This window comes from Corvus kubaryi, unplaced genomic scaffold (assembly GCF_017639235.1).
Source record: "Corvus kubaryi isolate FWS band 111438036 unplaced genomic scaffold, C.kubaryi_AGA036_p1.0 37266, whole genome shotgun sequence".
In the NCBI taxonomy this organism is placed as follows: domain Eukaryota; kingdom Metazoa; phylum Chordata; class Aves; order Passeriformes; family Corvidae; genus Corvus; species Corvus kubaryi.
Genome location: NW_024581081.1, coordinates 1,506,118 through 1,521,997, shown reverse-complemented (window position 1 = coordinate 1,521,997; position 15,880 = coordinate 1,506,118). Strand labels below are relative to the sequence as shown.

Below are 15,880 nucleotides of genomic sequence, written 5' to 3'. Positions count from 1 at the left end.
AGGACATCCCTTCCGGGACTATGCTTGCTAACCCATGACAGATGGCAAAAGCTGAAGGTACAAGTGACATAGGTTTGGGAGGTCATTGCATGCCAAAGAGTCAGTATGGAGGAATCAGTTCACAGCAAGCTGTAGCTCAGCAAGCTACAAAGGGTAACCAGCAAGCAAACCAGGGCTTGGGTCAGGGAAGTTTATGGGCTGCTGCCTTTGCTCACATTTGTCATCTCTTGCTTCCATTACCAAGGTCTTTTCTCTCCAGTGGAGCATTAGTGAGGTTTTACAAGCACAGATGAAGGAAAAGGAGCAGGTTCTACTGATCTCCTTTCAAAGCATGTCTGATTTATTGGCTATTTGCTGTGCAGAGGAGCACTGTGAACAGCTAATCTGATAGGTTACAGGATGAGCTTCTCCTCCAGTCTGTTCACCATCTACCCTTGATATCATAAGATTCAGCTGTTAGTGGCAAGGATGGTTATTGTGTCTGAACACAGAGCTCATACAAGGCATGTCTGAGCAAGCAGGCAGAGCACACACATAGTACCAGGTACTAATTTGAATTTACCAGTGCATGTAACATAGAATTCCCTTGCCCGTGTCCTCAGGCGGCAGATGCTGCTGCCTGCCACAGTGATCAGAAATTTTACAGGCAATAATATGTGTCATTTCCATAGCCTGAAAAAACCTTAACAATGGAGTTAACAGGAACACTGCTGAAAGGAGTACTTGCCATCATGTGCACTAATTTTAAGTGTGCCTGTTTTTTCCTCTTATATTCTGGTTTATTACTGTCAGGCTGTTTCTGGATTCTGGCCTCTTGGCACTGCTTTCCAGCAAAAATAAGAAACATGAAAGCACATTTTAGAGGAAAACATGTAATGTAATAGAGGAGAAAATAGGTCAGATTTCACTTGCCAATGCCTCTTTAAGTTAACAGCTGTGGGTCAGAATACATTTTTATACAGAAGCACAGCCAGAAAATTTAAGCTTGCAGAGTGATGTCTCATGGCATTCATAACCTTCTTTTCATGACCTTTGAGGCTTTGTGTGGCAAGTGATCAAATACAAAAAAACGATGGGGGGCGGGGGATTGGAGGGGGGCTTGTGGTTATTGTTTTAAGGGATTTAATATGTCAGTTATCTGATAATACTATCTTTTTATATACTGGGGGTTTTAATCAACATGGCAACCGTTAAGATATATTTTCATCCCTTAGGAAAGGAAAAGTAGGGATGTACTTTTTTTTTGTTTCTAAAAGTCCATGAAAGATGGATTCTTGACTGCAAAGTCATATCATTGATATTACATTCTTAAAACTTTTTCTTTTTTCTGGCAAGGTCTTGATACCCATTTCATATGCCTACCCTTATCTAAATATTTGGTGCCTGCATTGTTACTCACAAATTGCCTGAAATTGATAGGTCACTGTTTCTATTAATCCATAATAGCGTATTGCTCATTAAAAGGCAGGATTTGCTGCTCTACTTTCCTCCAAACTTATAAATTTTAAACCACAAATGACTGTGGCAATTTTTCTGTATTTTCTATGTTTATATTTTATAGAAATATTAGCATCTTTCGAATGGATTTTAATAACGTATTTAATCAGAAAATACCTGGAAGTATTTTCATGGTAAGAAAACTGTGCACTTAAAGCATCATAAACAGGCAATTCTTTCATGAGTTTTGAATAAGACTGTGGAATGTGTGTGATAGACAGGAAAGCCAGAAGTGACACCAGCTTTGTATGAATTAGAAGACTATATTCTCCTACATACAGTTCTATGAGGAAGCCACATGATGGATGAATAATTTGGCTTATTTAGGCATTGTAATTTCATTCTGCTACAAGGATACAGCCAAAACAGATTGACTGCTGCTCAAGGACAGTATTTCTGTTTAATTCTTTTGATTGCTTATGAATCAGGAGAATGCCTGTACTGTCTGTGTCACTAAAGTTTATATTTTCCTAATTTTTTTTTTCCTTACACATTTTTTTTCAGCATTTCACCTTTTCTTGAATGGTGAATGACCTAAAACATAACACAGATCTGTTTTGGAACAACATAGAGATCCATTTATAAATGAAATTATTTCACAGTACTTATATAGTAAGCTTTTTGAAGTACAGGAAGATTGCCAAAGTGGAAAAATGTGCTGGAAATACAGAAGTGTTTTATGATAAATATAGTACTCATAGGTGGGGTCAAGGACTCTGATATCACTGTGTTCATTCATATTTATTTACTGCAGAGAAATGAACCCCACATGGTTATTTTTGCTTCACTGACTGTAATCCCATCAAGGCAGCCTTATAGACATCTGCTAAGGTTTTTATTATTACTTGGTTAAGATTGTGAGATTGAGGTGAGAAAAATCCAACTGTCACCTAGAAATGACCTCAAGGGGGTTTCACAGATTTGTCCAACTTTATTTCTACATATTTCTACAGGCTTATATGTATTCCTTGCCCCGAAGTGCTTCAGACTGTGGCTACTCACATTTTCCAAAAAATAATGGTCTCATATTTGTGGTGTGCTCTTTAACCTTAATTCCGTCAAGCTTTTTTCAAAATACGAAGAGTAAGGACCAAGCAAGAGACAAATTGCCCCAAATATTTTTCTGTAGACATTGAAAGATATATCAGCTTTATAAAAGGTTTAACATCCACTGTTATGCCTACAAATAATTCCTTATGCTAAGTAGACCCTTCTATCCACAGCCATTGAATTCAATCTCAATACATTAATAACCATCATGAGGTTCTTGGGATATCCTACAACAATTCATTTCTCAGAGTACTTCTTATCTAAACAAGATCAAGTCCTTGTATCTTTCTTTAGCCAGTATCCTGTGGTAGTCTATCTGAGAATTATCTGCATCTTGCTGCTCTGGAGGGAAGTAGGAAAGGGCTTATGGACCAGAAAGCACTTCCATTGGTGCTGTTGTTGTGCCATTCAGTTACCCAACAGTAGTAACATGAAGCAGAAACCTTTCGGGTCCCCTTTCTTTTTAATTTAAGTCAATGCATGCTGATAAAATTTTAATAAAAAGGAATCCAAGAAGAGGAGTGAGTTACTTATTATGGAAATTTCCAATGACACATTGTAATGTTGGATTTTCAGTTTTTAAAAGTGGTTACATTCCTAATTGGTGAACAAAAAGGACCAATTTATCCCTTGCTGTGAGAAACATTTTTCTTATATATTAGTCTCATGAAGCCTCTAATTCAGCCAAACACATTATGTAAATTGAATGCATGAAACACTTTCTAAAATATATATCAGATTTACATTACTAGTCTGTTGTGTTAGATTCAGGAAGGGACCTTGTTACATTGTGGCAAATTTTTTTTTTATTTTCATAATACTCCTTCCTGAAATAAACTGTGTTTAGTACAAGCAAATCTTCTATCAATGACTCTTGGGGATGTCCTAAATGAGTATTCACTAGCTTCACCTGGGCCGTGTGAACGTAGTCGCTACATCTTCATCTTTACTGATCTCAGGAACAAGACTTTTATGCCCCTTTTAAAGTAGAATTGCATTCTTTTGATAAAAAATCTGCAAATGTTGGACTGCAGCAATTGTTCCAATGCGAAATGAATTTGGATAAATCTGCACTGCATACAGATTGAGTATCTCAAAGCCCTATGACACAGATACCATGGGCTGAAAAATTAGGGGGCAGTGTAAGAGCTGTGAAAGCTAAGCTTGTTTTTTCTTACACTGTCAAAACCCAGATTTATATCTGTCTTGTACACATTGCTTGGAGTCTGATGGTGTTAAAAGACAGCATTTTTTAAAGATTAATAAGGATGCAGTTTAAGTATGTACATGTATGGCTGTGCCCCTTCTGGAGAATATAGTTTTGATTTTAGACAATGGTGATACATTAAGAAGCAAAATCAATTATCACAAAATAATTTACAGTAGAAACTGATCATAGTAGGTCACTTGCATAATGAAGTGCTGTTAGTATTAATTTTGTACGAGTTTAGGTGGAAGTATTAATAAACCATTTTCATTTCTGGCCTGGCTTTTTTAGGATACACCACTTTTGATGGCTTTCTCTTATGCATCTCACCACACACATGTATTTTGTCTTTGAAGTGGGGGTCAGAGAGGTGTGAATTTAGAACCAGGGAGCTTCCCGTGAAACTGGAAAAGATATTCAGATACTGAAGTAATAAAAAAGAACAATTAACCCTTAAAGTGAGATATCCATTAAAACTGTAGGCAAATTTGATTATAGCTGCAATTTAAGAAGAAATATTAGGGGTATTTTTCTAAAGGTTACATTTGACTGGTGACCACAGGGACTTTTGTACCGTAGGGACAAGATAACTGCTCCTCTACTTCTCCATAATGATTTTGCAACCCTCCAGAGCAGATAAATTCAGAGAGATCAGCTTCTCATTTTGCCTTACAGCTGTCTTTTTTAAATTGTTATTTGGTACATTCAGAACAGCAAGTCGGCAACTAATAAGGATTAGTAATGGGGAGGTTTTATTTAATTCAGTTTTAAGCTGCTTTATTCAACAAAATCCTTAAAACACAGAGATTATATTTTTGGAGATTCTAACATACTGCCATGAATTCTATAGTATCTGCAATACTAAAACATATTTCCATGGAAGATTAAATGCTTGTATACAGTATGTGAATTTATTGATTACATTTTGAAGTTGTATTCCCACACTGAAGGCTTTGTGTTTTACTGTTTCAGCAGATTTTCAAAGCATCATCTAGCAGGTTTTGGACAGTATGTAGCAGTACTGCTAACTAATGATTTTATCAAAAGTTTTTCTGTATTTGATTTTTTATTTAAAAACTTGTCTCCTGGAGTACCATAAATGGGTGAGAATTCATACTTTTATTTTTAAAAATAATTATCCTTCTTCCTAGTTACTAAAAAATTGAAATTTGTGTTAAATTTCTGCCTGTGTTCACTCACAAGCAAATTAAAGGAGTAAAGTAATTCAACATTTGAATGGGAATCTCACTGATGTGTTCAACTTAACACATCTCTCTTTGCCATTTTGAGACTTGAGGTTGGTAATAGTTCTGAAAGACAAGAAATAATGTATAGCAGTATTCTGTCAGGCTTGGGATGGCCATATTTAGTTAGGTCTCTGCATGTGTGATGAGTGTCTGAACTCCTGTAATGGTCCATGGACACAGCCTGTACAGGCAACGGAGCCAAATTGGTGTTTCAGCTCACTCCTACTGCAGATACCTGGAGGCCGATCAGCTCCACTAAGCATATTGACCATAGTGGGAATTTCTCACTTGCCATATGAGTTGGTATTTATACCCAGCACTTAAGTTTAGGTGTCTCACTCCCAAATTGAATCCCATACCTCTGACCAGAAGCTGAATTACTTTACTCATTATTACTAAGGGAATGCCTTCTGTGCAGAGTTCAAATGGCTGCCTTAAGAGGCTGAAGGCACAGGGTGGTTTTCACAAAATCTTTAGCTTTCCTAGCTGGTCACATTCTTATTTTATCCTACCTGTCGCCATGTTTTACCATATATGATCTTTCCTCACTTCATACAAAGGATATCTGTTACTAAAGGACTTTTCTTGCTTTATGTTTTAGTTTTCAGTAAAGTTTCAACTTTCAGTAAAAGCTTTACTTACATTTCCTCACATCTGATTCATGTTAGAAGCCATCTCTTTTTAAAAGTGCTGCAATATGCCAGGATAAATTCTATTTTTACCTATGTAATAATCCTGTTTACTATGAATTAAAAGTTATCATTAAATTAGAAGTTTGAAATGAGGCTTTTTGTGGATTTCAGTCCAGTCCTTGTTCATCATTCTCACTACTTTGTTTTTAACAGGAGTCCTGTGCTTGTGTTCCAATGTGTGCATCGCCATGTCATTTGCCTGGACTGCTTCCATTTGTATTGTGTGACCATGCTGAATGACCGCCAGTTCATCCATGACCCAGAGCTTGGCTACTCCCTCCCCTGTGTAGGTATGTTCCAGATGATTTTTTTTTTTTTTTAATGTGATTTTGATTTCAGGGTAAGTTTTTTTTAATCAGCTATTAGTTTTGAGTATATCAGTGAAATTATTCTGCATTCATAGGAGTTGTTTAATTTCTTGGAGAAAACATTTTGAATGTTGATGTGGTTTTTGCTAAGCATGTGAACTGGAGAATTAACTGGATTCCAAAGGGCATTTCTTTTAAAATCAAATGTTTACTTTCTTCACATTAGTCTTTTATAATCATGAAGTGCAAGCAGATGATAGCATTACACTCTGGTTAAAAAAACACAAAACACCTTGACCTCCACATGTCCACTTTCAAATTAAGTAAATTATTAACTTTCTTGGTCTGTCTTCAAATACTAACAAAAAAGGATTGCAGCAGGAATTTTAAATAATCTTCCTGTTGGTGAAGTTATTACTGCTAATTATCACTTCACTGAATGAAATGTAGTTATGTGTTTTACCTGAGTAGGAAACAAAGTTTGACTTAACTAAACAAAGACTTAAATGGAATATGGAAGATTTGTTTTGAGAATTGATTCAATTACACTGGCATGTGTACTGAAAATTTGTCAAAAATTTTGCTATGAAGAAGTATATTCTATGCATAGAATTCTTTCTTGGGGCTAAATTAGCATGTGAGTGTATATGTTTGTCTCAAGTGCTGTATCGTGGTATGAGAATTTTACAGCATATTAGAAGCTGCATAGAAGATGGGTTTGCCCAGTTACCTGAATGGCTGATAAATAAGTTTCAAACCCCACTAGATGGGAGAAAAATTGACAAAAGTTCTTATGAGAGTGGCATCTATTTAATCTGAGAACATGCCTTGAGGATATTGAAAGTACAGTAGTAAGAAATATTTTAAATTATTTATTTTTATTTGCTTCGAGGGCAAACAAGCAATGTTTCTTCACATTTCACTAGAATTACTGTGTACATGCTGTGTTGCTGGCTCTTATTTTACTCCCCCCTAAACAGGTCACTCTGCTACTGCGCTTACACACTGATGTCATCCTGCACAAAATAATATTTAATGTTGTGTAGGAAAACTTGTCATGAAAAACTGAACAATCACTTTATACCCAGTGTTCTTTCCTTGACCTTTACATTAGCATAGTACTGTGTGGTCAATCTGTACTCTCAGCCACCTTCCTTGCTTCTCCAAAAGTCAATCCATTTTCTGCTCCCATGCAAATTAATAAGCTGCTTGAGTAGAATCCTTCCTTTTTTCCCTCTTTTATTGATTTTTCTTCCATTTTCTTCTGTTAGATCCTTAAGTTAATTAGTTATGCCAGTGGTGCAGCAGGCAGCTCATCTTTCTCCTCGCTTGTGGGCCTCCTTGCTGCTATGGCTGGTGTCACAGAGCTTCCTCCAGTTCAGGCTGGTATGTCAGACTAATGACCCTTCTGCCTCTTCTGTCTGTAAACCCATTTCTAGTCATGCTGCACAAAACTTTTATTAGGATTTTTCCATATATCTTCAACTTCAGTTGTTCAGTTCAGATGTCCTTTTCTCTCAGAGAGGAGACTAAGAAGTTTTCAGAAATTTTTGCCCCTGACTGGCAAAGCCAGTCTTTTTCTCTTTTCTGTTTGCTGAAGCTGGACATTATGGGAATTGAACAGAAGAAGCAGAGTAGAGATGGGATGAGGAGAATATGCAAGAAGATGGTGCTGGGATGCTCAGGGTTGTGATTTCAGTCTTGGAGTTGCGAGGAAGGCATAGGTTTGTCTTAAGAAAGGGATACTGTAGAGGGTGCACAAAGGATGGGTGTACTTCTATTGTTCAAGTGAGATAGGGTTCAGCTGAGGGAATGGAAAAGAAGCTATTGCTGCCAATCTAGCCTCAGCTGTGTTACACTCTAAGTGTTACAACAGCTAAATATGGGAAGACTAAAATCTTGCTAATCTCAAAGTTTCAGAACTCTCCAAATCGGAAAGTTGTTTTCAAAATACTATACCTTAAAGTAGTTCTAATAGCAGCAGTAATAGTAATACAATTGCAATACCTTTTCTCTGTCTTATTGATTGCTACCTCCATCAATTGTCTCTGTGATGTTAGCAGTTTTGAATTTAAAAAATGTGTTTGGAAGTATCCTCTTCCAAGCTGCTGTGCAGGATGAAGAATCTAAGCAGGGCTATTGTGACTTCTGTGACTGGTACATTTCTGCAGCTACCTGAACCTAACTTTCTGATATACAAGTAATTTGGTTGTCTCTAGTATTAAGTTATACTTGAGTTAGGAACTAATGATTATTTTTTGTTCTTTGAGAAAGTCATGAGACTGAGTTTCATCATACCTGTGAGGAGGAGGCATGCCTGAGTTGCCAACCCCTTCCTACTGTTCAGATACAAGGGGTTTTAGCCTCCTTCAAAGCTATGGATGAATCAGCTTTCATCATCAATGAAATCAGTTAAGAAACATTCACAACAGTGCCACTTGATTTTCTTTTCTATTTACCATGGTACTTGTACTGAATAGCATGAGATGGCATTTTTACAGTCTACAGTTCACAGTCTTCATTTTGCAACTGCAATTTGCAGTTTATATTTACATGTGAGTATGAGAAAGCACTATTTGGCACAGCTTTTTCTAATTACCTTAGTGAAGCCTGACAGGAATGAACACCCTGGGACATGCCAAGAAAATCCTTTTCTTTCTTATTCTGGCAATGTTGGTTTAATACATGTTGTAGATAAACCCTAGTAGAGCATGACTCAAATTAAAAAAATATTATGTATAAGCTTTATTGAAAGGATAGAGGTTCATTTGAGCCTTCTTCTAAAAGGAATACAAAACAAAATCATATTCACTCTGATGAGATTTGTGTTATGGTAGCTGACCGGGTTGCACAGACAGCTCAAAAGAGTCTGCATTAATACATGTATATTTAAACTCCACAGACTAATGCTGAAATAGTGTTTATGAGGTCTTGAAGTTTGGGGTTTGGACTTTTTAGAAGTTATTTTATCATTTTCATGTAAGAGTAGATTTACTTAAAAACTAGCGCATTTCTTCAAGGCGTATGTGCACACATTGCCCTCGAACTGTACAGGAGGGTTTGATTTTGTAATTAAGCGTATTTAAATTGTTGGCACTTCCAATTAGTTCTGTTCATTCTAGTGTTTTTCAAAAATAGAGATAACATAATGAACATAGCCTGCAGTTTCCATTAACATTTGACTCACTGTTCCCGATTTTTATCAAGGGAATGTACCAACATAGCAAGTTTTTTATATCTTTTATTGGATCAACCTAGGGGTGAAAGCACCACACACACAACAGAATAAAAATAAACAGCAGCTGTTACAGCAAAGGGTCACTGTGACAGATGAGATCAGTGTTGTCATCACAAGTGTATGATAACTTGAGCTGGAAAGGATCTAGGGATTTCAGATAAACAAGTCTTCTCAAGTAGGTTTAATTTCTTGTTTCCTGGCACAGATGTGCCAGAGGATGAATTTTGTCATTGCATTCAGGTATTTTGTGTGGTTATATCCTTGCTTTTCTTTTATTTCTGTTATGGGGCCTTATTAAGCAGGAGATAATATGTGTTCAAAAGAAAGCTATCATCTCAGCTGATGAGCTATGATATATCACCTCAACAGTGCCACAGCTTCACTTTGTTCCAAAACAAAAAGCGTCATTGCTGTGATTTTTGGAAGAACAACATTAATTCCTTAGTGTTCAGCTGCTAATCGAGTGCCAGGCAGCAGTACTCTAGCTGAGAGCAGCCAGCATTGAGCACCAGAGCTCTGAGCACAGTAACTGGTGCATTGATAGGATTAGCTGTTCACAGGAGTGTGGCAGCAGTCCCACGACTCAAACCCACTGGATCAGCTCAGAGGAAGGACTTGCAGATAGGAGCTGTCTGAATTTCATTGGTCATTAAAATAAAAAAGTAAATGTTACAGATTTTACTCTCTGCCCTTGTTAAATAGCAACAAAAAAATCTATCCCATCTCTCTGTGTGGTGTCTTGTATTAATGAGGCTTCATGCATAGAAATTTCCATGAGTAGTGACCTCCAAGTATCTTTGAAATAATTAATAAGGTGCTTAGAGGGATAGATTTGCATATGCATGAAAGATCATTTATGGTTATTTAGTTACTGTGTGGGGCAAAGAATCTTACAGCATTACCTCAAAGAAGGAATTGTACACAAATATACAATGTATTACCCCTTTTAAACATATTATGTTCCTATGAACACCATTGCAGTTCTAAAATAGCATTATAGCATTATGAATCTTGGTCCCCAAAGTAAAAGAGGCTTCCACAGTTCTTTGGTAGTGGAAAAGTTGGTGACACCAAGCAAAGGCAAGGTTTTACACTGCTGTAGGCACTTTGCAAAAATGTCTTTATTTCTTATGAGTAATCATATGCATGATGTATTTTAAAGGAATCCAGATAAAAGATGCAGTTCTCCTAATGACTGTAAAGCATTGTTGTATCTGGAAGTAATCTGATTTTACCACAGATATATAAATAAATAAGGAGAATTACCCCAGTTTGTGTATGAAACTGCTAATAAAAAGGACTAAAGCTTTAAAGTATAATAAATTGCCTCAAGAACCACGTTTTGCTGAAGGAAAGCTTCTAGGGTTAGATTAAATTTTTTATCCACATTATATGCTATTTATATAATAACAGTATGTCAATGCAGTCATGAATCTCTGAACCATCTTTCAAAATCCTAGTACCCTTGTAGAAAAGGGGAGAATGAACAGCTTAAGCAGAGTTTGCAAGTAAAAGGGAGGAGGAAAACTGTGTTTGATTTGATCACACCAAATAGTGTGTTTGAATCTTTTGTTATAGACAAAAGCTCAAATAAATTTCAGAAGGTGTGTGTATGCAAGGGGATCTAAAGTGAAGGTCAGTGTTCTATGAACAGAACCTTCTCAAGAATATAATTTAGAAGCATGCATGGTTTGGTGGGACCTAAAGTGAACCAGCTGGTATAAGAAATAAGAGCTGCCTGGTGTGAAGCCTCAATATGTCAACAGTTTCTGAAATCTGTGTTTTCCAATAAACTTGCTTAAACACATTTGAGATACCTTAGGAAATCACAAAATTCAGGAAATGGGAGCAATTATTAGAGGAATAAAATAAAAGGGATTTAAAGCACACACATTTGCAGCTTTAGGAATTAATGCAAAGTGCTCCTTAAATTTAATGTTTAGGAGCTGTTAAATTCTTGGCAGCTGTAAACTTTTTGTAATTTCTTGTTTGTGTGAAATATCTGAGCATACAGAAGTAGACTTTGACAGAGAATAGAGCCAAAAACATATCGATAAACCAGATTTTTACTCTCAAGGATTAGTTGAATTTGGGGAAGCTTCCTGAAGTAGTTTCCTGAAGAATTTTCTATGGTCTTCTGCATTCTCCTCTCACTGTGGTCATAAAATAAACATGAGCTAACAGTGTATCAAGTGATTTTTTGTGTTCCTTTACTAGCACAAGCTCATGAGACTAGCTCAAAGGACATGGTTAGAAGTCACGGCAGCTCTTTCATTTCCATTTTCAGTGTTGACTGAAGTTCAAGCAGTGACATCTGAGGTTTGTTCCCTCAAGTCTTTGTGCTGTTTCTGTGGCTACAGATTGCCAACTTCTTATCTAAACAGCCTCCAAATCTACAGAACAAGCAGAGCTTAATCCCATGCTATATTTGAAGCAGGCATTGGATTCTTCTCTGGGAACAGCTACAGTGAAATCATACAATGTGATACGGAAATATGAGTGGCCATAATTAAATTCTGCATGAGATGTCTTACCCATAGGTGTTTTTCTCCCTTATCTTTCACTAGTCCTTCTATTGCAATGTATTTCAGTTGTAAATTGCATAGAGATGACAGTGCACATAGGCTTAATCTGGTTAGCAATAATGAAGGACAAGAGATAATGAAAAAGTCTTGCATAGAAATTAATTGACTTTAAAAGGAACTAGAAATGAGCTTTCAAAGCACACTTGTCGTATAAAATGAGCTGGCCTGTGTCTACATAAAACAAACATACCGGAGCAGTGGCAGAAGTCTGTGCAGAGGGCTCTGTCTGTCTTTCACCATTTCTATGTCTGGCTGAAGCAGAGGTGAATTTTTGTCTCAGCTGGAGCCAGTGAAATCTGTGACTTTGTCTTTGGAAATGAAAGGTATTTGTTCTGACTGAAAACACTTCTGCCCATACTTGTTTACCTTACAATGATTACTTGACATGGTTGGCAAGTCACTTTTAAGTTGTCATCTGATTGAGAAAAATCATCGCATACACGAACAGTAAAATCAAGTCATACAGTTTTATTAGTCACCAGCTTAACACCGAACTGCTTGGATGGTGTTTTAATTCAAGCTATTTTCTAATTCATCTGATGTAAGTGCTGTTATAGCAAGTACAATGATTTTGACTGTATTTCCTTAATGCCTATCTTCTCCAGAAAAATATATTTTTTTAAGAAAGAAGGGTCAGCTTCTGAAAAAGACACTTTTGTGTTCATTCATGGCTGTAGATTCACTTGGAACCAGGACTACATTCAGTTCCATGGATGGTGTTCTAAGTCCTGAATGGCCTTGCTTGGTGTTCCCATTCTAGTCCGTAGGCAGTTAATGCTCATGAGGAAGTCTCTGGGTGAAAGATGGGAACAATTGAGATGAATAGGAGGAAGGAATAATACAGGGAAGTGGAAAGAGGAGTCGTGAAGTGAAGGAACTGAGAGAGGCTGAAGAGGCTGGGAATTAAGGAGAAGTGTTGGTGACTATTCAAGGCATGAAGCAAAAAAATATCTAAAGAGCAAGGGTAGGTAACATGAATAAATAATGTCTCCAGTTTCTCTCGCAAGGCTGGGAATTTAGCTTTCCATGACAGTAGTTCAGTAGTTTATATGTGGACTGTTCCTTCACAGACTGGAGACACCTGTTTGTCCTAAAAATATCCAACAGACTGAAGAAGATGTTGATTTTTACAGCTGGAATTTTTTTGAGGTCTTTATCTTACACTCATGCAGCTTGAGGGGAAGCTGACCTTTCATGTTTGGATAATTAGAGATTTCCTAATGGATCAGTTTTTATCTGAGCAGAGGGTTTCTTTCAGTATAACGCCATCCCTGAGGTGGGTTGTGCAAGCAGCAGCCTGTATAAGAAATCACTGAGTGCTAACTTATATACTCCATAAATAACCTGCTGGGACCTACTGTGGCACATTCAGCATGTGTTTAGTCTCCAAAGACTAGTGATTAATATTCCCTGAGTCACTTTCTGAGCCTTGGTCTCCCACATGGCAGCATGTAGAGCTGCTGCCATATCACAGAACCAGCTAAGGACATTCCCCTTCAAGGAGTTGGCTTTAATTAAATTTCTGTGTCTGGGAAGTGAAAATCTAATTTTCTTTCTGACATTTTCTATATTACTACTTAGACAAAATTATGAAAATAATTAATCCCTGTGAAGCAGACATCAGCATTACAGGGGTACAAAAATATTGCATATAAATAATACTACTAATCACCAATTTGTTATAAGTTATTGATGCAAGGTCTTATTAAAACTCTTAAATCAAATTTGTTCTTGATATAGCAGATGTGTCAAATGATTACACAATGTAGGTGCAAGTGAGGGTTATAAAAAGTAACATGGTTCAAACTGCTTCTCAATAAATTCTACCTCCCCAAAAACGTATTTCAAGACAACAAATAAATGGGGGAAAGGAGATAAGGTGTGTGATTTAGGAAAGAGATTTTAATTGTGTATTGGGGTCACATACAGTGCAATATAGTGGTGAATGAAACTGGTGATAGATGAAAGGTCTGTATGCAATAACAATATTCTCATTCTGGCCCATGGGGAATCCTTTTTCACGTTAAAATGCCATCATGTCGCCTATTGTTATTTGGTAGCCTTGTTTCCTTCCCTTCTTATAAGCATGGAAATTATTATCTACAATTATCTGTTGCTTATAGAAATTTGCCACCATATGATAACAGAGTAGTCTTATAAGTCTAAGCTCTTTAAGATAGAAAATATATATGCTTAAGCAGATGGTGAGTTTAATATGCTCTTGTAAAGGAGTTATTAGGATGCTTACAGTTAGTTTTTTTTGCTTTGATGCCTGATAAACTTGGGCTAGTTAGAAATGTTTATGTTTCATTTTCCAGTTTTAAAACAAAGGTAGCCTCATTTTTTCAGTGAAACTAATAGGACAATAGGATTTGCCAGAACAATTTAATATCCCCATAATTACTGCAATATTGTTTTTAGCATAAATACATAGATATCTGTAAGGAAACTAAGATTGAAGTTTGCAGAGTGTGGTGATTCTGTCAAGCACCTCTGGATGGAATCAGGGACACCTTCTAAGAAGGGACTTTTCTAGTCCACAATTCAGTCTGATTCATAGCCGAGGTAGAAATAAAGGCCCATGAGATACAGTTAGTTGAAAAGGAAGTGAAACATATATTTTACTTATACATTGTTTTAGTAAGGGTGAATGAAGTTCTTAGAAGACTTTCCCATTTCTGAAACACCTGTGGAAGTGATACTTGACAGATCCTTGTTAGTCATGTCCTTCACTAACAATTTAAGTTCTAATATTCACACTTTTTCTGTCAATACCTTTGCGTACCTTGCTCACTGCAAATGCTCATGGATAAAGTCAACAGTAAATAATTTGTAATACAACAAAATTCATAAGATTACATAATATGTGGAACGTTAAACCTTAGGAGCCTTGAGCAGGCCTAGACTGAAGCACTAAGATGCATTCTATAATCTATTTCTCTTTAACAGATACCAGAATGTTAGGAAACCGATACATGTGAAACTGAGGCCATCTATCAGCATTGTAGTGGGTGACTGCCAGTACACTATCTGCCTGTCAGTCAGTACCTGTTTCCTTTTCTTCTCTGTTCCCCTTTGCCCTAGATGTCTCTTTTTAAACCTCTTAAAAAATGAGGTACTGCTATAAAAGCAATGACCTGGCAAAGTGTGCAGTTCTTGCCACTTGGTGCACACCTCAGCTACTCCACCTCCAGCTTTGCAGCTAACACTGCGTGAGACACCAGTGCTTCAAGAACACTTTTACTGTTAGACTTTTACAGAAATAACCAGAATATTCACGACAGTTTTACTGTATTAATACCAACTTGGAAATCTGAAGAAATTCTCACCCCCATTTAAGATACTTGGTTGTGACTGTGAATTCATATATATCTATGTAACACATATAAATGTAAAACACGTGTAAAACTATGTGTAAAACGTAAATAGCTTAGCTGAAGGTGTTAAAAGCCAGATAAATGACACAACTGGGAAATACAGTGACAAATTCATGCCCATTAAAATTCTCCTGCTTAGTTGTTCTGATTTCTTTCCCTATTCATATTCTTTATTTTTCCCCAAGAATATGCCTATCTTGATTCTACATTATTTCTTTTCATGACTTTTTTTTTTTTTCTGGGAAGTAAAATATTTTCTATTCTGTCCTTTACTGCCATTCCCTTTGTTGTGTGCCCATCTCTGTTGACTTATTTGCTGATCCCTAAATATTGCTGGCACGCCCTCTGATTCTTTCCCACCTTTTTCTCTTGCTCTTCATTTCTCCCTTTGTCTTTGTTTTTTCTCCCTCACCTTGTCATGCCTTTCTGTCTCCTACCCTCTTTTATCATAATTGACATTCCAGTCACTCTTGATCTCTTCTGTAAGGACCACAAAGCAGTGAGGCCTCTCAGCAGATGAAAGCTTAAGCAAAACTGACTCTGGAGGTGGAGTACTGAAAAGGGGTCGCTTTTAGGGTCATTTTTTTGTCTGTGATTACTAGAAGAAGGGTGTTTGGTATTGTCCTTTGGCTGCACAGGAGAACCAGCTAGGTCTTAATGCCTGACCTTTTTCTTTCCC

General features: G+C 36.8%; 1 protein-coding gene across 2 annotated transcripts in view; it reads left to right on the top strand.

The window, feature by feature from the left end:
- Positions 1-15,880, top strand: part of PRKN (parkin RBR E3 ubiquitin protein ligase) — a 693,755-nt gene that overhangs the window by 412,352 nt on the left and 265,523 nt on the right. For both annotated transcript variants that reach the window (XM_042025061.1, XM_042025060.1), the window contains one exon: positions 5,847-5,983. In XM_042025061.1, the coding sequence (XP_041880995.1) occupies positions 5,847-5,983 (137 nt within the window). The remainder of the gene's footprint in view (positions 1-5,846; positions 5,984-15,880) is intronic.